Source organism: Sceloporus occidentalis, unplaced genomic scaffold, assembly GCF_023333645.1.
Source record: "Sceloporus occidentalis isolate IW3139 unplaced genomic scaffold, rSceOcc1.0.p SCAF_122, whole genome shotgun sequence".
Classification (NCBI taxonomy): Eukaryota; Metazoa; Chordata; class Lepidosauria; order Squamata; family Phrynosomatidae; genus Sceloporus; species Sceloporus occidentalis.
This window is the reverse complement of record NW_028317102.1, coordinates 179,671-198,818: the sequence shown is the minus strand read 5'-3', so window position 1 is coordinate 198,818 and position 19,148 is coordinate 179,671. Positions and strand designations below refer to the sequence as shown.

The following is a 19,148-nucleotide window of genomic DNA, read 5'->3' as shown; positions in this document are numbered from 1 at the left end:
CGCCTCAATAATGTTCCTCCTGTGGAACGGTTTTTGTAATTTCCCAGTCAGACATTCTGAATAATGTAGGTTTATGAAGGAATGGACCCCATGACCATAAAGTAATAGCTCAGTGTGGTGTTTATACAAGGTACCCAAAGCCACCCAAACAAAAATATGGCCGGATCCAGGGCCATATGTAGATAAAAGGAATTTATTGGATGAAAGTATAGGTTTTTGTTTTTGTCACTGTTACAGCACAGAAGAAGAAAATACATAATCCAGGGCCAGGTCAGCCCTTCTGGCTGTAGCCCACTGCAGTTGCCCCCTGTTATGGGTACTGAAGTAATGCAGCTAATATGTTTAGTGTTCCCTGGTTAGTGCAAACATTTAAACAAAATGCCTAATTCATTAGTTGTGTAACAGAATACAATGGATCACTTGATGGGCTACTTGATGTAGCATTTACATCACACATCAATAGAAAAAAATATTTTATTCAAACTCATATTATAGAAATATTTGTTTGCTTTCAAATACTTAAAATTATATATCTAGTCAAGAAAATAAGCAGCCATTACTATACATTCACACCAAAGCCAGCTGCAGGCGGCCCAGCGGTCTTTATAAGAATGGCAGCGAATTCTGGGATTTTTAGTTCAACCCCAAAATCCAAACTATTGTGGATTATTTATAGCTGCTTTTGTCCATAGGCGTGATTCCCATTGTGAGAAAAACAATGCTTATTTATCTAGTGGATTGTCAACCAGCGAAGCAAGAAGCTCTAATGTGGTAAATAAACTATATAATAAACTTTACTAAATTGCTGGTAAGTAGAAGTCCTTTTGGTGATCGTTCCCATCGCGCATGAAGAGCTAGACGTTTGTTCCAGTTGAACGGGTTTTGTAAATTAACCCAATCAACAGAAAAGTGCTTTCTTGCTTGATTATACTATTATAAGACCAAGTATCATCTCACGTCCATCGCACTGCGCTGCCGCCAAATAATAAATATAAATACAAGAATTTGGAGGCCGACATTTTGTTCACACCTGGAAAGTGGTGAAAACTAGCACCATCCTCTGAAAAGCAGACTTTCTGTAAAAGGAGCGGCAGTTGGGAGGCTTTATTGTGCTCTGTCCAGAAAGGAGGTTTTTAATTCGAGAGCCGGATACCTCGTCACGATAACCGGAATATAATGTGATTGTTTTTAAGAACTTGGTCAGAGCACCGCCAGACCCCCCTCGCATCGGCTAGTAATCATGCCGCTGACTTCAGTCCAGGAATCCGTGTGCGGATTATAAACCTCTACGGAATCAAATGTAACGGGGGCTGAGAAATTCTGGATGGTTGCCCGGCCCCCAGCTGCGTAGAGTAGCCCACCGACGCTAATCACAGCTACTCCTGCCCTGGGGTTCTTCATTGGTGAAACCTCGACCCACTCCTCCTAAAATCGGGAAATAAAGCGTAAAATATAGATTCATTATAACCAAACATAATCCTAAAATACTTCTCCATAAATTAATAACTTTATCTTACATATATTTAAAACTTAATCCGATATTAGCAAAATTAATCTCCAGACAATAACCTCATTGCATAAACCAATATAATTTACCACATTACTATTGCCTATTTAGACAGATCCCACCATCCCAAACGTACTGATTTTCATACTTTGCAGGCCATCTACCTTTCTATCTTAAAAATGCACCAGATTTCACCTAAAATGAGTGTAATTAAAGTAACTGTGCTTATGGCCGGTGGTTGGTATGCTGTAAATTCCTCCACATATCACAATAAAAACTAGTTCATGGCCATAAAATGCATTACGAACAGCCTTTAAGAACTAACATCATTGGTATAATCCAAGGCATTCCTTAGACCTCGGTACCTCTTCAAAGGAGAACGCCTCTACACTATTGAGCGCATCTTGTCTCTCGTTCCAGCCGCCCACCGCATAGAGAAAGTCATCTAAAGCAGCAACTCCCAGGTACGCCCTGCGGGTACGCATCGGTGGTAACGCCGTCCAACGCCTGGCGATGGGATCGTAAACCTCTGCAGAGGACAACTCTACCCCTTCGTGGTTGATGCCACCAACCACATAGATCAGTCCTGAAAGCGCGGATATCATATATGAGTGAGCCGGTAAAATGTACCACAGACAGGGTTAGTATAACACTAACTCATACCTTGTCTTTCGCAGCAGCCAAAGTTATATCTGGACACTGCCATACTTCCTATTGTCTGCCAAGCATTCTCTTCTGGCGAAAATCGTTCAATGCCATTTCCGATTTCCGCACCGACCCAGCCACCTGCAAGCAAAGTACGGTTACCCCGTGATCGATCTGATACAGGCTGTCCGGCACACTGAAAAATCACTAAGACTATTGGAACCGGTTACCGTTCTTCGACGGTAAATCGGTATATATGCTTTGAGCTCCTTGATATCCGCTTTAAACGTGGTTTGGTTAGTTTGAATATTACTATTCTGCTGAGTAAAGAGGATGCAAGAAAGAGGAATCACCCAGAGCATAGATGGCTCCGTGACAGGCGCACACGCCAAGCCCACAGCGTGGCTGGTTCATAGAGGGTACGGCTGCCCACTGCTTACTCACTGGGTCGTAGCACTCCACGCAGTCAAAAATCATAGAGTCCTTTTCACCTTAATTAAAGGAGAAATAGAGACCCGTTAAACCCAGGGACTAATAACAATAAAAGTAACAAATATATGGCATATAAATAACCAGGTTTCTCTTGTATGTGACACACACATATATATATATATATATATATATATATATATATATATATATATATATTGCATTTTATTACTGTACTGATTGTCCGGGAAGGTGGCTGATGCTACAGGGTACTGGACTCAGTCACGCTATACCTCCAATCACATAGATCCTGCCGTCCAGTACAGCCACGCTCATGCCGCTGCGAGCTTGGTGCAGAGACGACACTGTGCTCCAGTACTGCGAGAAGGTATCGAAGCGCTCCACGCAACTAAGAGCTCGGCTGTCACTCCAGCGGCCCCCCTGGAGTCGCGTGTAACCACCTGGACAGAGGAAGAAGTTGAAATAGGACTGTATACCAGGAACAAAATTCTAAGACAGCATACAGGGTCCCTAGATAAGACAAATTACAATATTTCTACAATATTCTTACTTTCCCTCGAAAAAACCCTATTTGATCACTAATAAAAACCGTGTGTTAGCGGAACACTGACCATAATGCTTCAATTCAATGTTTCTTTGAGGCTCTTCAGCTGAATATTGCAGGATTCACCAAGGTTAATTCTGTCCCGCTTGGGACTGGCTAAACATCCGATTATTAATTAACTGCAGTCATGGGCTATTTGGAAATCCACATTTCAATGCTTTATCTGTCAAATGCCAAAATATGGTTTATTTACTACAAGGAGAGCTGACTGGAGAGTTATATTTCAGCTCCTTAACTTCACTATACATTATGAAGGTCAAACCCCAGTGAGCTTCTGCAGCAGGTCCTTGTCTGGCCCTGTACAATGTATACTTAAATAAGCTAGATTTCTTAAGTCTCCTGACACATTTTCTTTTGTATAATGCATAAGTCACATACCAGCATTGGCCCTTCATAATGAATAGTGAAGCGAGAGAGTTAGGACCACAACTCTCCATTTAGTGAATAAAACCCGATACGCCAAAGACTGCCGTAAGAGTCACACTTGCGTTTTCATTTCATCAGTGATTCCAATGATCCCTACCAATGGCATAGATGAATTTACGGGCTTTTCGGCGAGGGCGGACGCGAGGTATTTGCAGAAAGCTGCAGTGCTTCTTGTCTTTGGGTGAGTGGCCGGGTTCATAGTATTCCCTCAGCAGCGTCTGCAGTGCTACTCGCAAGCTGAAGTCACTCACATCTATAGGACCACAGGAAAGAAGAGCACACTTGTAAAAACAGTCTCTCTCGCTCTTATCTGGATATACGAGGGTCGTGTATCTGTGTTTACCTTCAATGTTTTTTTGAAGTCTTTGTGGAGGCAGCAAAGAGAAGCGAACAGGCTCCAGAACCTCTACAACATGTCTTTTACGAGCCGCTACGTCCCGCTGAAGCCATAGCATAGCAGCAGAGAAGACCTGATGCTCGTCCTCAATACAGAGCTCTTCGCTACGTAAGATCCGTATTAGCTGTTCTTTGGTGAGAGAGGGAAATTCGTCTTCCGCCTCCACCTCTGGAAAATGTGCATGGATGAAGCTCTCTGTGAATTCAATGAGGGGTTGACAGGCCAGCTGCTCGGAGAACTGGAAGAACCCTATGCAGTTAGCTGGATCGATCTGTTCTTTCAGGAACTCACAACACAATTCCACAACAAGGCTCAGCTGAAGCATGTCTGCGGCTGTCATCAGCTCCTGGACGTTCCCTGGGGTGATTTTCACTGACCCTGGTCAGATATGAAGTACAAACACAATTAGAAGAACAGCGAATGTCTCTTCTAGAGCATAAATATCTGAACCTTGACAGGTGCGGCACAGACAACAAAAACCGATGACGGATCTTGATATGTCTCAGAAAGGCATTAGAAGCACAATATACATGGGCAGCTATGACAAAGTACCTGTGTAGATGAAGTCCAAGAGCAGTTCAAAGCTACTGGGCCCCACTCCCTGGATCTGCACCACCTCATTCGAGGACTCTTTCATACCCCCGGCAAACAGCGCGGAAAAGTACGGGCTGCTCGCAGCCAGGACCAGCTTGTGCAGCCCGAAAACCCTTTCTCCGATTTGAATTTGTACGTCACAGAACTCCTTCTGCAGCCTCATTCTGTTCATCTGGGAGAGAATACGCTGAGAGTGTTTACTCGCAGAGCGCAGGCAGCTGGTGGGTTTTGGGGGAGTCTCAGGATCCATGGCAGACGATGGAAGACAAGAGAGACGAGCTCTGGAAAGAGGCAATAAAAGAAATAGTCAAACCACAGCAACAAAACAGCACCTCGTCCGCTTTAATCAAATTCATTGTTTTCTGTACTGTCCGTATTCCGAAGCATTCCATTGTTTTCCTACTGTCCGTATTCCGAAGCATTCCATTGTTTTCCGTACTGTCCGTATTCCGAAGCATTCCATTGTTTTCCTACTGTCCGTATTCCGAAGCATTCCATTGTTTTCCTACTGTCCGTATTCCGAAGCATTCCATTGTTTTCCTACTGTCCGTAATCTGAACTCCGAAGGCTAGTTCACTTATTTACTCTCCAATAAGAAATGACTGGGCTATCTACAGTCACATCTAATGCAGTTCATTCAAACACAGCGGCTTACAAATGAATAATTAAAGGGACACTCTAACCATCACATATACTTTAATGCATTTTATAGCAGTTTCCACAGTCTCTCCCTTGCAAATTCAAGGGGGGCTGCATTATCCCCCACATACATTTGCGCCTCTTCTTTTTTGTCTTCCGCGCAGGAGATGCGTCTGTCCATGAGCATTATATACTTACCTACGGTCCTCTCAAGTCCTGTCTCGGCCAGGAATCTATTGAGATGATTTTGATTGGAGCATTTTCCTGCCACTGACTGCTTCATGTAGCCAATCAGTGGCGAGAATCATCTGACTACAGACGAGGAGGTGAACTTGAGCTTCTCCCCAAGATAAGTTCTGGATTGTTTTGTTGTTGTTTTCAAAGAATGCATATTTTTTATATTAAAAGTACTTTAGCGGGGAGGTCACGGAGTGTAAACGGTCCCTTTAAAATGAACCATTTTGCCACATTGGACAATATTCACAAGGGGGCACAAGTCATGCTCTTTATAAAGATGTCCAATGGAGGATATTAAAAAAAGGGTAACCCTGGGGCAAAAGAGGTAACAGAGGAGCAATCGACTGGGCTATTTTCCATGAGTTGCTATGGTGACTGCACCACTTATAAACCCCCTGTACGCCCCTTAGTTAATCAAGAATTCTATGTGTTGATCTCCTGAATGCCTGCAAATAAGAAACCCCTCGCAGGTTTTTGGTATCACCGGGGCTGTCAGACCCTTCCCTGCCATACAAACGACACGAAGCATTACCTCTCCAATCAGCTATTCCCAGTTATAAAACAGCGGCTCCGTGACGTCATCACCCTTGTACGGGCGCATCAACGGTACGTAGCAGGAAGTATGTGTGTGCGTTACGGCGGCCATCTTTGCGGTGGCACGAAGACTCCAAACCTGATTGGCTCCTGACACTCGGAAGTGGGCTCTTTGGCCATGTGAGTTGATGCTGGGGACTGAAACGCTGTCATTGCTTCCTATGTTGCGGTGATCGTTTATACCGGAGGCAGGCGGACTGCGCACAGGATAGGGCCACGGTTCATGCCATCGTGGCACCTGGTAGGTGATAAATGGGGATTAATGATTATTCTTCATAAAATATTTTTCTTAGTCTTTGTGATAAAGTTAACCATTTTAGCCCCGTGGGTTTGAACCATTTTATAACGTTGTAGTCATGATAACCGATACCGTGGTAATGGTTGGCCATACTCCTCAATCCTATGGAAAATAGAGGTTATTTTAAGCCCTCAACACCTCTTGTTTCTATATGTTATCTTATTATGTTATATACTAATTATGTCCCATCTACCCTTTTGTACAGTGCTACAGAATATATATATATATATATATATATAAGCGCTATATAAAACTATAAATAATAATGCAAGAAAAAAAAAGTTCTTAACATAACTTTTAAAAAAATATATAATTTCCATAGTGAAATGGCCTACTAAATAATGTATGTTAATAACACGCTAAACAAGTACTATCCATATATTAAAATATTAGCCGGTATAGGGACTATGCGCCTGCTTTTCGGCTAAGTGATGTAAAGGATAATGTATTTAATTTGCAGGCTTCCCATCAGCTGCCTCGCCATGGCTACCGCCTTGTTCAGTAGTAACGAAGAGGACGTGATCAATAGAAAACTCAGCATCGCGGAACCAGCAGGCAGTCCGATCACGGAGAAAGAACTGGACGAGGTGTACGAGATTGAGAAAACTGTTGCTTTCATCCAGGAGAAAGATGCCCGGAGGGTAAGTAACATCACCTCTGCTCTGGGTCCTTCATCTGAAAACATCGGTGGTAATGTTTGATTGCCATAGCAACAGAAAAAACTTTTTTTTTAATTATTTGAAGTTGTGTTTTAATAGAAAAAAGAAATAGCTGACAGGTCGCCCTCGTTCAGCTTGATTATATTCGGTTAATGCATTTGCGCTTCGGTGAGATTTTTTTTTCTGTGATGTGTGAAGTCTAAATAGTTTTTTTTCCTGCCCGGTTAATCGCGATCGTCCTTATCTTTCCGCAGGTGGCTCTACAGTTTCCCGATGAGCTCTTGGAGGATTCAGTCACGATAGCCAGAAAACTAGAAGGAGCCACGGGAGCCAAAGTCTACATCCTGGGAGATACCTCCTATGGCAGGTTATTATCAGCTGTCTACGCTGTCACAGCCCGTGAATATATCTCTGAAACCCTTCCCTCACTTCAACGACTTAGCAGAATCAACTTTTTTATTAAGAAAGAGAAGCACAAGCTCTTTAGCAAGATGGAGCATCTTTCACATTTACTGTATAAGCCGGGGAATTCTTTGTGAGCCAATTAAAGGCGCTGTTCCACCTACTCTGCTGAAATTAACACTTTTCTAGTTCAGTAAGTACAGAAATCGGAACATTGTCCCAGGAACCTTGAGTGCCTGAACAAGTATTGGAATAACACGTTGCGCCGCTATTAAGCCAGATAGACGTTCAAAATCGTGGCTCATCAAAAATCTTTTGAGAGCCACCATGCTAACCTCTGTTTCCTTCCTCTTGGTTCCGGCAGCTGCTGTGTGGACGAAGTAGCCGCACAGCACGTGAATGCAGACGTTCTTGTTCATTATGGAAGAGCCTGTCTCAGTCCGTGCATCCGCCTCCCGGTGTCGTATGTGTTCGGACGCAAGGCAGTTGATGTCAACCTATGTGCAGAAGTATTTCGAAAGTTATTCCCTGAGCCTGAGAGTGCTGTGGTCATCCTGAGCGATGTGGTTTACCATCATGCTATAGGTACGTTTCTGATTTCTGTCGGTACTTTGTCTTTAATTACTTATTTACTATCTTGCTTGACCATAATGGCATGGAAGCGGAGATTAAGAATGCCTGGGTATGATATACCTATTGCTTTTGTGTCGATCGGCTTTTTCATTGAGAATTTGTTGATTACTTTAAAATGTTGGATTTTTTTTATTGTACCATAATGGTGCTTTGTTCGTTTCTCTGCAGCAATGCTGGAAGCCCTGCTTGCCCCAGGTTACCCCCATGTGATCTTCTCCAAGTTAACAAAGTACGAGGAACTTTCCTCCGATGGGGATGTCTTGAAATCTGGCCGCAGATTCTCACCTGATCCAAAGCTCTGGCCAGATGGCTACAGCTTCTTCTACATAGGAGGGGAAGGTCCAACGCTCAACAACTTCATGCTTACCTGGCCACGTTGCCCATTTTTCAGCTTTAACCCCGAGACAGGCGAGGGTCGGAAAGAAGGACTCAACGTGAACCGTGCTCTGATGAGGAGATTTTACTTAATAGAGAAGGCGCGTGATGCCAAAGTCGTTGGCATTCTGGTGGGAACACTAGGTGTCTCTGATTACCTCTCTGCTCTAAAACACCTGAAGGACATTATCCATCTGGCTGGAAAGAAGAGTTACATGCTGTCCATGGGCAAGCTCAACCCGGCCAAATTGGCCAACTTCCCAGAGGTGGACGTTTTTGTTTTAGTGGCTTGTCCTGAGAACTCTCTGTTGGACTCCAGTGGCTTCTACCGGCCGGTAGTTACTCCAGATGAGATGGAGGTTGCGTGCAATCCAGCCCGGGAGTGGAAAGGTTACTGTATCACAGATTTCAGGGAGCTGCTTCCAGGTAAGCGTATTGGCAGAATAAAGTGGGATATGACGTCATATTCAGGAGCCATATGCCTGTCCCATACGTGCTAAAATTCCCTCGCTGTATTCACCTCTACCACTTCTGCTAGGAGGCTGCTCCATCTATATACAACACTATCAGTGAAGCAGAAAGAGAATACATTGTTAGAAAATTAGAAATTGTTAAAAATCTTCTAGATATTTAAACTCTTGAATCAGGTAAATACAAGTTCTGTTTATCACGCACTGACATTTGAATACTCCGTTGGTAAAGTGCTAAACCTGAAGTAATTTTGTTACAGGTGGCTCTGTCTATGTAGAGTTCCCAGAGATTGACCCCTCGGGCTCCGATCGTACAGACGTCTCTCTGATAACTGGGGGATTACGCTCGTTCCAACTTTCTGCGCCGGAAGCTCCACTAAAAGAGACCGATATGACTCTGGCCCAAAGAAATAACAATACTACAATGGCTGAGCTGGGGCCGGCAGGTAAAAGGACATTAATTCCATCCAACAATCCATGCCGTATCTGCTTTTTTTGTAGAGTGTCCAATAACTTGACTCCTTTCCTAGTCTATCTAGGTGACTGATGGCCTGTCAGAGGGCTGTCTGCATCTCTGTTCTTTTATTACTTGTGGCCACGTAGCATGTTTGGATTTTATTGAAAGAAATAAAATATCTAAAATTGCGGAGTCCACAAAGATTGGACCCACTTTTAACCAGAACTCCTGTCCAAAACTCGTGAAGAGGAGCAGAGACTGATAGACAGGATCTCCCAGCATTATACAGAATACACTTCGTAAAGGTCGTTCCTTAGTATTGGGGTCACGTCAGCGCTGCGTAACTCACGAGACCCTCGCCTATGTGTGTCTGCATATTGGCTTGGGTTTCAGAGTCTGTCAAGTGCTTCAATTAACCCAGAAGTGCTATATCTTGGATGAAGATGTGTTTTATGGTCCTCATTAATTTTTCTCAATCTTTTTCTTTTCAGCATCGTTTTTGGCTTCTCGTAGCTGGCAGGGTCTGGACAAGGCACTGGGTCAGACGGCTGCGGCGAAAGCAGTGGAAGGTCGCAGGGGAATCGCCATAGCGTATGAGGATGAAATAAACAGCTGACATTGAAATCTATTATAAAGAGACGGAATCTCATGTTTAATATGGTGCTGTTTTACGTGGCCGGAGGATGGACAGAACCATCAGAGGTTAACAGAGAGCGTCAGCACCTTGCCTCATGACGCCATGCCTTATCCTCCATTATTCCTCCGGTTACCAGAAAGTTCTGAAACTATTGAGAACTTAATATAGTTCCTTTGGACTGTAAAGTGCAGGACTTTATTCTGTGCAAATAATCATTTCAGAACACAATACACATCCGCTGCCTCCCGCGTTAGCCGTTCTGTACATGCTGCTCGCGGAAAGAGCTTCCTAGAAACATTGTTCTTTAAGCTATACGATATGATGAGCCAAACCCAATGACTTTCTGCTGGAGAGCTTGGCTGGCCCTGTATAATGTATGGTTAAATTAGTGAGGTTTCTTCTAAGTATCCTCGCCTATCGAATTATAAAGGACTGCATTGGTCCTTCTTGCAGGAGAAACCTACCATTGTTGGTGCTTCGTAATGGATAGTCAAGGGAAGGAGCTGAAGCCCCAGCACCTTCAATTTAGCGAACAAACCCTAATATCTATCACGTGGAGGACTTGTATCTCCTGTCGTGTGATGGGCAATAAAATAATTTTCTCTTGTTTTTATAAAATTTTATAGAATAATTGGTCACATTGCAAACCGGTGCCGATGATGCCTTCTTTGGTGTTTGATGCACTTGTATTATATAGTCATAATTTTGTTTAAACATTTTCACTACGTTGTTATCTATTCTATTATTTGGATGGTGAGAAATGTTTCTCCTACCAGTTAGGGCACCTGTTTAACCCACAGCCTTATGCCCAGTATAACAAGTATGTTTTTGGCTTTGAAAAGCGTGCAGGGCATAGGCTGGCAAAGAAACATGGAGTGGAAGTTCTACAGAAAAAATATTTTTTCCTTTGAGAATAACCTCAGCCAGTGTACAGCTATGACACCCAGCACTATATACCATAATGTCGGTCGGTGACCAAAGCCCAATCTCATTTTGACCAAACTGAGTGATTAAGACTGAGCCATTCTACTGTCTCCCACAGGCAGTATGATAAGGCGTCGGATAACAGAGCGCAAACTCATACAAATGTGGCTGCCTGAAAACATATTCTGCAAAAACTGGAAATATTATAAAAAGAATAAACAGCAATATTTTTGAAATGTAATTTAATCTGAGACTAGTAATGAAGTATTTGGTGGCGGTTTGTTTACTTCATACTTTAATGCAATTCAACACAATGCTATTTCCAGACTAATCTAAGAAATATATATATTATTAAAACATGTAATAGGGGTATCCATCTTACCATCCTGTTCCCAGGAGCTCTATCACCCCCTTATGTCAACTTGCTGATTATTGATAGGACAGGTTTGATACCTTACTTTTAACCCATGCACATCCCTAATGGCATTCCGTATACACTAAATACATCATGATGAACATCATGCGTTTAAGTGAATGGCGCTCTACGGTGTATCAAGGTGCAGGGTGGATTCCCAGGGTCACACAGGCTGGAGCCGACTTCTTTCTGGTCTTCCCTGCTGCGATCATGTCGAAGACTGCCGATTGGTGCTTTTGCTAGTAGTGTGTTGTGGATGATATCCCTGCTTGAATGCAGGTGACTCAAGTGCATCCTTAAAGAATGACAAATCGAGGTTTCCATGTGCCATTTTGGTAACGCACGTACAATCTTTATGATGGGCTATTAAAGGGTTAATATTTCAAGTGTTTCAGGGTCAGCTCATTAAGAACGTGTGGAGAAGGGATTATTATGAAATGGCAATAAAAGAGCTCCTTCAGCACAAATTATCACATAAAAGTTTCCCAAATAAAGGCTATACGTGGTTTAAAATTGTCAGCATTTTCTTATTTCCATACAATGTTTCCGTGGACCCTTTGCTGTTTGGTATTAACAAAAATATGTTTTTAGAAGATGAAGACAAAATTAAAATGACTCCATTCTTGTATTTAAGTATAATGCACACTGGAATTAACTCCAATAGCAAAAGAATGTATGCCAAACAAAATAAACACTCATCTACAGACACCAGACAACGCAGGAGGCTTGTTTTTCCCCTCAAAAATCATGGTGCTGCCACAACCACAAGGGATTCTGGGTAGACGCATAGTTAACGATGATCACTTTTTGCCTCTATATCCACTTTATACATGGAGCCCTTGAGAGTGATTGCCTGCTGCACAGGACAGCCTTTAGACAAAACAAGACATATATATATATATATATATATATATGTATGTATATAGACATGTGTAAATTATGTGTGTATGTATATATATATATGTGCGTGTGTGTGTTAGACAAAACAAGACATATATATATATATACATGTGTAAATTATGTGTGTGTGTGTATACATATATATATATATATATGTGTGTATGTGTGTGTATATATATATATATGTGTGTGTGTGTGTGTATATATATATATATATATATGTATATGTGTGTGTGTATATATGTATATATATATGTGTGTGTGTGTGCTGTGTGCACAGTAACGGCTGCAAAAGCGGACTCCACTGCTATTTTATCTGCTATGGGCTGTAGCCCTGGATCTTTTGGAGATCTAGCAATGCCCCTGGTTTCAGAGCATGGAGGTCTGTATTGGGCACTGGGAAAGGCTGCAAGTGAACATTAACCCCTCCAGTGCTGAACAGGCAGCTGAGTGTGAAGACAGATGAGACAGCCTCACAAATTAAGCAGCCTCACCAAGAAACTATAGAAACAGTACAGTACTGCACATTATTTTAAAACAGGAATACATTTATTTAACACATATACTTAACATAACAATGTAATACCGTATTTGCTCGATTATAAGACGAGGTTTTTTCCAGAGCAAATGCTCTGAAAAATACCCCTCGTCTTATCATCGAGGTCGTCTTCTAATCAGACCTCATTCTGCTGGGGCCAGGCTGCTTACCGTGCTTTGGTCGCGAGCAGCGTCTCTGCCACTAGCAGCAGGAGAACAGGAAGCTAGCAAAGTCCTCACATAACTCTGCCTCCCCCTCCTTCCTCTGGGGGCGGGGCCAGAGAAGTTTTTCTCAATCATAGCTTTTATTAAATATGAAAATTAGTTTACATGAATTAATATTTACTAGTAAAACTTTTTTCCTATAGGGTAGTCTTATATTCAGGCTTTTTGTTTTTTCCTAAATTAATATTTAGATTTTTGGGGGTCGTTTTATAATCCGGGTCGTGTTATAATCGAGCAAATACGGTACATAACAATATAAATATTTAATGCACATTATTTTAAAACAGGAAAACATTTATTTAACATATGTACTTAACATAACAATGTAGTACTTAACAATATAAATATTTAGTGCACATTATTTTAAAACAGAAAAATATTTAACATATATACTTAACATAACAATGTAATACATAACAATATAAATATTTAGTAAAGTTGGGAAATACCCACAGCAAATTGACATTTATAGTGTCCACTGTGGCCTTGGCTCTGTCTTTGGGCATCTGGAAATGGCAGATTGCATCATGACAACTGCAGTGCTGATGGCTACTACACCATTTCTGTAAGTAGTACATCAGAATATGGAAAGGTCCCTTGGTACAGTGAGGCATACTCATCTTTATCCACCTACAACGCCGAAAACAATTCATGCTCACAGGCTCAATCTCCAAGTGCAGACCTTGGTAGCACTCCATCCATCCTGGCCCCTGAAACTATAGCCATGGCTGTGGTTATAAGCGGGGACGCACTAAACAGCATATTGGGGATGATGGGATGATTGGCTGCAATGTTCAGTACTATCAATAGGTGTCAGTATACTTTTTACACTCATGGTAAATCAAAGTATGTTCTTTTTGGTAGTTCTTGATACTAAGTTGCAACGAATACATTGCAAAAAGAAGCTGCAAATGTTTAACTGTTTACTTGCTGAAATATATACAGTTTTATAACGGAATCATGGTAAATTCTATAGAAATAATAGAAACATTTTAAGTAATCAACATATTGATATAATATGGTACATGTATGTGCAAACACCATATTTTACCTGTTTTGATTGGCACAATATGGGAATATATATTATTATTATTTTTATATGGGGATTATGGGTGGAATATTATAGTTACACATGCTAAGGAACATATTTGACCCATTTCTGATAAGAATATGGCTATAAATATTTTTTTACATGGGGATTATGGGTGGAATATTATAGTTACACATGCTAAGGAACATATTTGACCCATTTCTGATAAGAATATGGCTATAAATATTTTTTTACATGGGGATTATGGGTGGAATATTATAGTTACACATGCTAAGGAACATATTTGCTGCGGCGAAAGGCCCTCAAACCCCTCACGGATCACCTGCGGGCCCAGAGTATCACCTACCGTTGGCGGTTCCCCTTCGCCCTTCAAGTGGCCGCAGGTGACAAAAGCTACACGATCAAAGACATGTCGGAGGCCGCCGAGCTCCTGCATTATCTTGATCTGCTGCCCTTGCCTGTGAATCGGAAAAGAAGCCGCCAGGACCCGGGATCACTACCAGCGGGGGAATGGTTCGAGATTCCTTCGACACCGAGGAGGCGCGATCAAGCCTCCGTTCCCATGGACAGGTCGACGGATGACTAGCTGTGCTTTTATTGCTTTTCTTGTTTATGTTTTTCGGCCGTTTGCTTACCCGATCGTGATTTATTTTCCGGGACTCCATCTTTTCCTTCGGCATTCCGGAGATGTCAGATTGGTCCTGCCCAGGCGGCGTCCAAGGTCGCGTTGGGACACCGCCATTACAGCGGAGGTACCTCCCTGATGGAGATCTACAGCTCCGGTGTGCCCGGGTAGGGCAGGTCACCGTTCACGGCTCTGAATCCGTGCAGTGCTGCTATCACCGCAGCGGTTCAGTGGGACTTGACACGGCTAAGTTCGGCTCTTCGTTATATCCGTCTCGCGTATTTTTCCTTTTTTTTTCGTCGTTTATCTTGTGTTTTCACTTTATCGGTACACTGTCACGCACGTTCTGTTATTTTGATTTATGATGTAATTTTCTGCACACACTACAGCCTAGTTGGCTATTAAACTGGGCACAGTTATTGAGCGTTTGGCTTATTTCCCCAATGGCTCTTGAGATACAGGCCATATAGTCTCGGGCCTTAGCTACTCATCCATGTCAGGTGATTCTCATTCACGAAGGGCTGGAGGTTCCATTTTGAGGTTCCTTTCCTTACACCCCCCTTGACCTGAGTTGGTCCACGCTCTGCCTGACGTACACTTATGCCTTACACACTGCCCCACCTGCTAAGTCAGAGCAGTGCTTTACTGGTTATATGCACTCCATATGGCACCTTTTCAAGAGACCAGTGTTTATGTTCTATGCCGTTGTGTCGGTTGTGCATTGTGCATACATATTTTTGTTGTTCTCCCCTTTCCCCTCCTTCCCTCTCTTCTCGCTGTTCTTTCTCTCTTTCTCTTCTCTTCTTCTTTTCTTCTAGGTTGCGATTGGCGTTGATCTCCCCACTCACCTGCAGACTTACCTTGCGGTGCCACTATCTCAGACGCCATGGCTAGTGCTCTTAAAATTATATCTCACAACGTCAAGGGCCTGAACTCGCCCCAGAAGCGTAGAGCTGCGATGCGTTACTACCGTAAACTACGTGGGGACATTTTGCTCCTTCAGGAAACTCACCTGCGCAGTACTCACTCACCTGCCTACTGGGATAAGTCCTACGGGTCACACTTCCACGCCGTGCATCCAAGTCAAAAGAAAAATGGGGTCAGTGTGTTTTTTCGCTCTTCCATAGGATTTCAACTGCAGTCTGTACACAAGGATAAATGGGGCAGATACATCCTGCTCCTGGGGCTCCTTCAAAATAAACCTACAGCAATCCTGAATGTTTATGCCCCTTCTACGGCGGCTGCTGCTTTCTACTCGCACATCACGGATCTCCTGTTGCCATACCGCAAACACAATCTTATCGTTGGTGGGGACTTTAACACGCTCTGGGATGGCTATCTGGATAGGAAGAGTGCCTCTCCTCTCTCTCATGCGCTACCAAACTCTGGTCGCCTTAAGGACTTTGCCAGAACAGTGGCGTTGGTCGATGCTTGGCGGTTGCTTCATCCTAAAGTCCTCGATTACTCGTTTTTCTCCCATCCTCACCGGACTTACTCGCGGATAGATTATATATTTATTGGTCAACACATGGCTCGCTCCCTTCATGCTGCGCGGATCCACCCCATCATCTGGTCGGACCATGGCGCGGTTGAGTGTGTACTTCATCTCACTGACTGGCACGGCGGCTCAAGGCAGTGGAGACTAGACGAGTTTTTGTTGACAGATCCGTCGTTAGTCTCGGAAATCAATAAGGACTTGACAGAGTTTTTCGATTTTAATGAGACCCCGGGCGTTGACCCTCTTCTAGTTTGGCAAACGCACAAAGCCTACGTTAGGGGCTCCTTCCTCAAACTTGCAGCGAGGCGCCGGAAACTGCGACAGGCTGAGATTGAGTCCCTCACGTCTCAGCTGGAAACCCGTCACAAGCAGCTTCTTGATAACTCGACACTGCACGATATAGTCCGGACGAGGGGGGAGCTGAACCTTTTGTTGAGCCAAGATGTTTTATATTCCCTGAACCTTACCAAATTTACCAAATTTTTAATTTCTGATATGGATAAATTAAATTTGGGTAATTCAGATCAACAGTGTATAGATGACACAACATACATAATTTAATATAAATAATATTTATATAATGTCTTGGTAATAGGTACTTACACAAATATGAAGTGGTGAATTTAGCATAATATAATTTTTTTTTTTCTTATCTAATTCTGTAAAAATGCCCAGTTCTATTCTATGAACAGGAATTTAAGATGTATGCATTATTTAAGATGTATCATGAATAGCAGGTATTAGGGAAGTGGTAATGTAAGCACAATTTAGTAATTATAATTTGACTTATACACTTTGATATAAATGAAATTGGGTTAAGCGGATAACCTAGTCTCATAGTCTATTAAAAGAAAACAAAATCTAAAACAATTTTGCACAAATATATATAACTCAAGTTTACATAATGACATGGAAATATGCACAACTTTAAAATGTATTATCACGAATACGTAGCGGTGAATATAGCATAGTGTGTATAATATAAATATATATATATATCAAAAATAATATTTATTTATTTTACTCTCTCTTCCACAATACACTATAAGAGTCGAAATTAACTATGTATATGGGGTTACTAGGAGTTTTTTTTCCTATATTTTACATAGTTTTGGGGTATCAAGGGTCTTGTTTTAGGTTGGATGTGTGAGAATGAGTGTGAGTATGGTATATGTATGGAACTCGATATCCATAACTATAATATGATGTCTGCAGAATGGAAAAATCTAATTAAAATGATTATGCTAAATGTGCAAGGTCTTAACTCCCCTCAGAAACGTTTTTCCCTGAACAATTATCTGTTCGAAGAACATATTGATGTTTGTAGTATCCAAGAAACTCACATGAGGGGGGAGGATATTCTTAGATTAAATAATCAACGATATACAGTGATAGAGCATTCATCACTTGAAGTAATTTATAAACAGAGCGATACAGCTGGTAGATTCTCTTTTGTTGTGTGTAAACTGGATAATAGATTGTTCTCACTTCTAAATATATGCGCGCCAAAGTCCAGACAAATACACTTCATAAATAGTACATTACAGAAGATACAGGACTACATTCAGGGCACCTTCCTGTGTATGGGAGATTTTAATTGTGTGATCGACCAAGAATGGGACAAACAGAGTAAAAACCCAATTAGAAACGACCATAGACAGAGGGTTCTATCTAGAGCTTTTCGTGAGACACTAGGAAAGTACAAACTTTACAATGTATGGAGAACCATAAGACCTTTAGACAAAGATTTTACTTTTTTCTCACATAGACACCACTCCTTTTCTAGGATAGATATGATCCTGACAAGAGCTGAATCCCTTAAAGATTGTAAAAAGTTCATGATAGGAAATACGGCTCGGTCTGACCATGATCCAGTTTGTCTCGGAATTACTAGAAAGTATAACACAGGCGTACGGGCATGGAAACTCTGGGAAACACTTTTGATAAGTCAAGAAAATGTTGAGGAATTATCCCAGCTCACAACTCAATTCTTCCAAGAAAGAGATTGAGGAGCAATCTGTCATCGAGGCAAATATAAATTTAATGAAGTTAAAGCAAAAAGGTTACTATGTGGGCAATAGAGCGGATAAAATGCTTACCAACCAACTAAAAAAGCGTAATTTAAAATCAAGAATATATAAAATTACAGATGGAGCAAATCATTGTTATAGCCCAACAGAGATAGGCAAGCCGTTTGAAGACTTCTACTCTAAGCTGTATAACATACCAGGGCAATTTCAAGAAAGAGATCAGATTATAAAATACTTAGCAGAATCTAAACTCTCCAAGGTTTCAAAAGACATAGCTACCCTGCTTGATACCCCCTTTAATGAGATCTAAATACTCAGAGCAATTAAGGCACCAACCGGTTTGGGATAACCAATGGTACTAGACAGGGGTGCCCTTTGGCTCCTCTTCTATATGTCTTAACCTTGGATCCGTTAGCATTTAGAATAAGGAATAACACCGACATTAAGGGAATTAGGAGATTAAGAATTCAAAATCATTTTATACGCTGACGATGTTCTGTTATCTCTTTACGGTCTAGAAAATTCATTGGCCTCAGTGATGGAGGAAATTTCAAACTATAGTAAATTTTCAAATTATAAATTAAACATAAATAAGACTCAAGCTACACTAGTATCTATCCCAGAACCAGTGAAACATAATCTGGAAGTGAGTTATGATTTCATTTGGGAGGCTGGTAAAATAGATTCTTTAGGGATTGCTATTAAGATTTCTCAGATAATAGAAATTAACTATTCAGGACTGCGGGAAGACTTGTGCAGACAAACTGGAGAATGGAAAGGCTTATTCGTTTCATGGATAGGCAGAATGAACATAGTAAGAGCCTATATAATCACTAAATGGCTCTATTTATAAGGATGATACCAATAAAACTCCCTGTAATGTGGATTAGATTATTTCAAATAAACTGACTGTTGGAGA

At 41.7% G+C, this 19,148-nt stretch overlaps 2 protein-coding genes across 2 annotated transcripts; one reads left to right on the top strand and one right to left on the bottom strand.

Moving 5' to 3' along the window:
* Window positions 1-1,200: 1,200 nt before the first annotated feature.
* On the bottom strand, window positions 1,201-4,873 carry LOC149282121 (actin-binding protein IPP-like). Its single transcript, XM_089498614.1, has 8 exons — window positions 4,582-4,873; window positions 3,976-4,407; window positions 3,730-3,885; window positions 2,875-3,042; window positions 2,506-2,643; window positions 2,171-2,293; window positions 1,873-2,093; window positions 1,201-1,425 (listed from the first exon to the last, which is right to left on the bottom strand). The coding sequence occupies exons 1-8, from the start codon at window positions 4,871-4,873 to the stop codon at window positions 1,201-1,203; spliced, it is 1,755 nt and encodes a 584-aa protein (XP_089354740.1).
* Window positions 4,874-6,873: 2,000 nt separating this feature from the next.
* Window positions 6,874-10,003, top strand: LOC149282120 (2-(3-amino-3-carboxypropyl)histidine synthase subunit 2-like). Its single transcript, XM_089498616.1, has 6 exons — window positions 6,874-7,032; window positions 7,305-7,417; window positions 7,817-8,037; window positions 8,254-8,886; window positions 9,191-9,376; window positions 9,879-10,003. The coding sequence occupies exons 1-6, from the start codon at window positions 6,874-6,876 to the stop codon at window positions 10,001-10,003; spliced, it is 1,437 nt and encodes a 478-aa protein (XP_089354742.1).
* The last annotated feature ends 9,145 nt before the right edge of the window (window positions 10,004-19,148 follow it).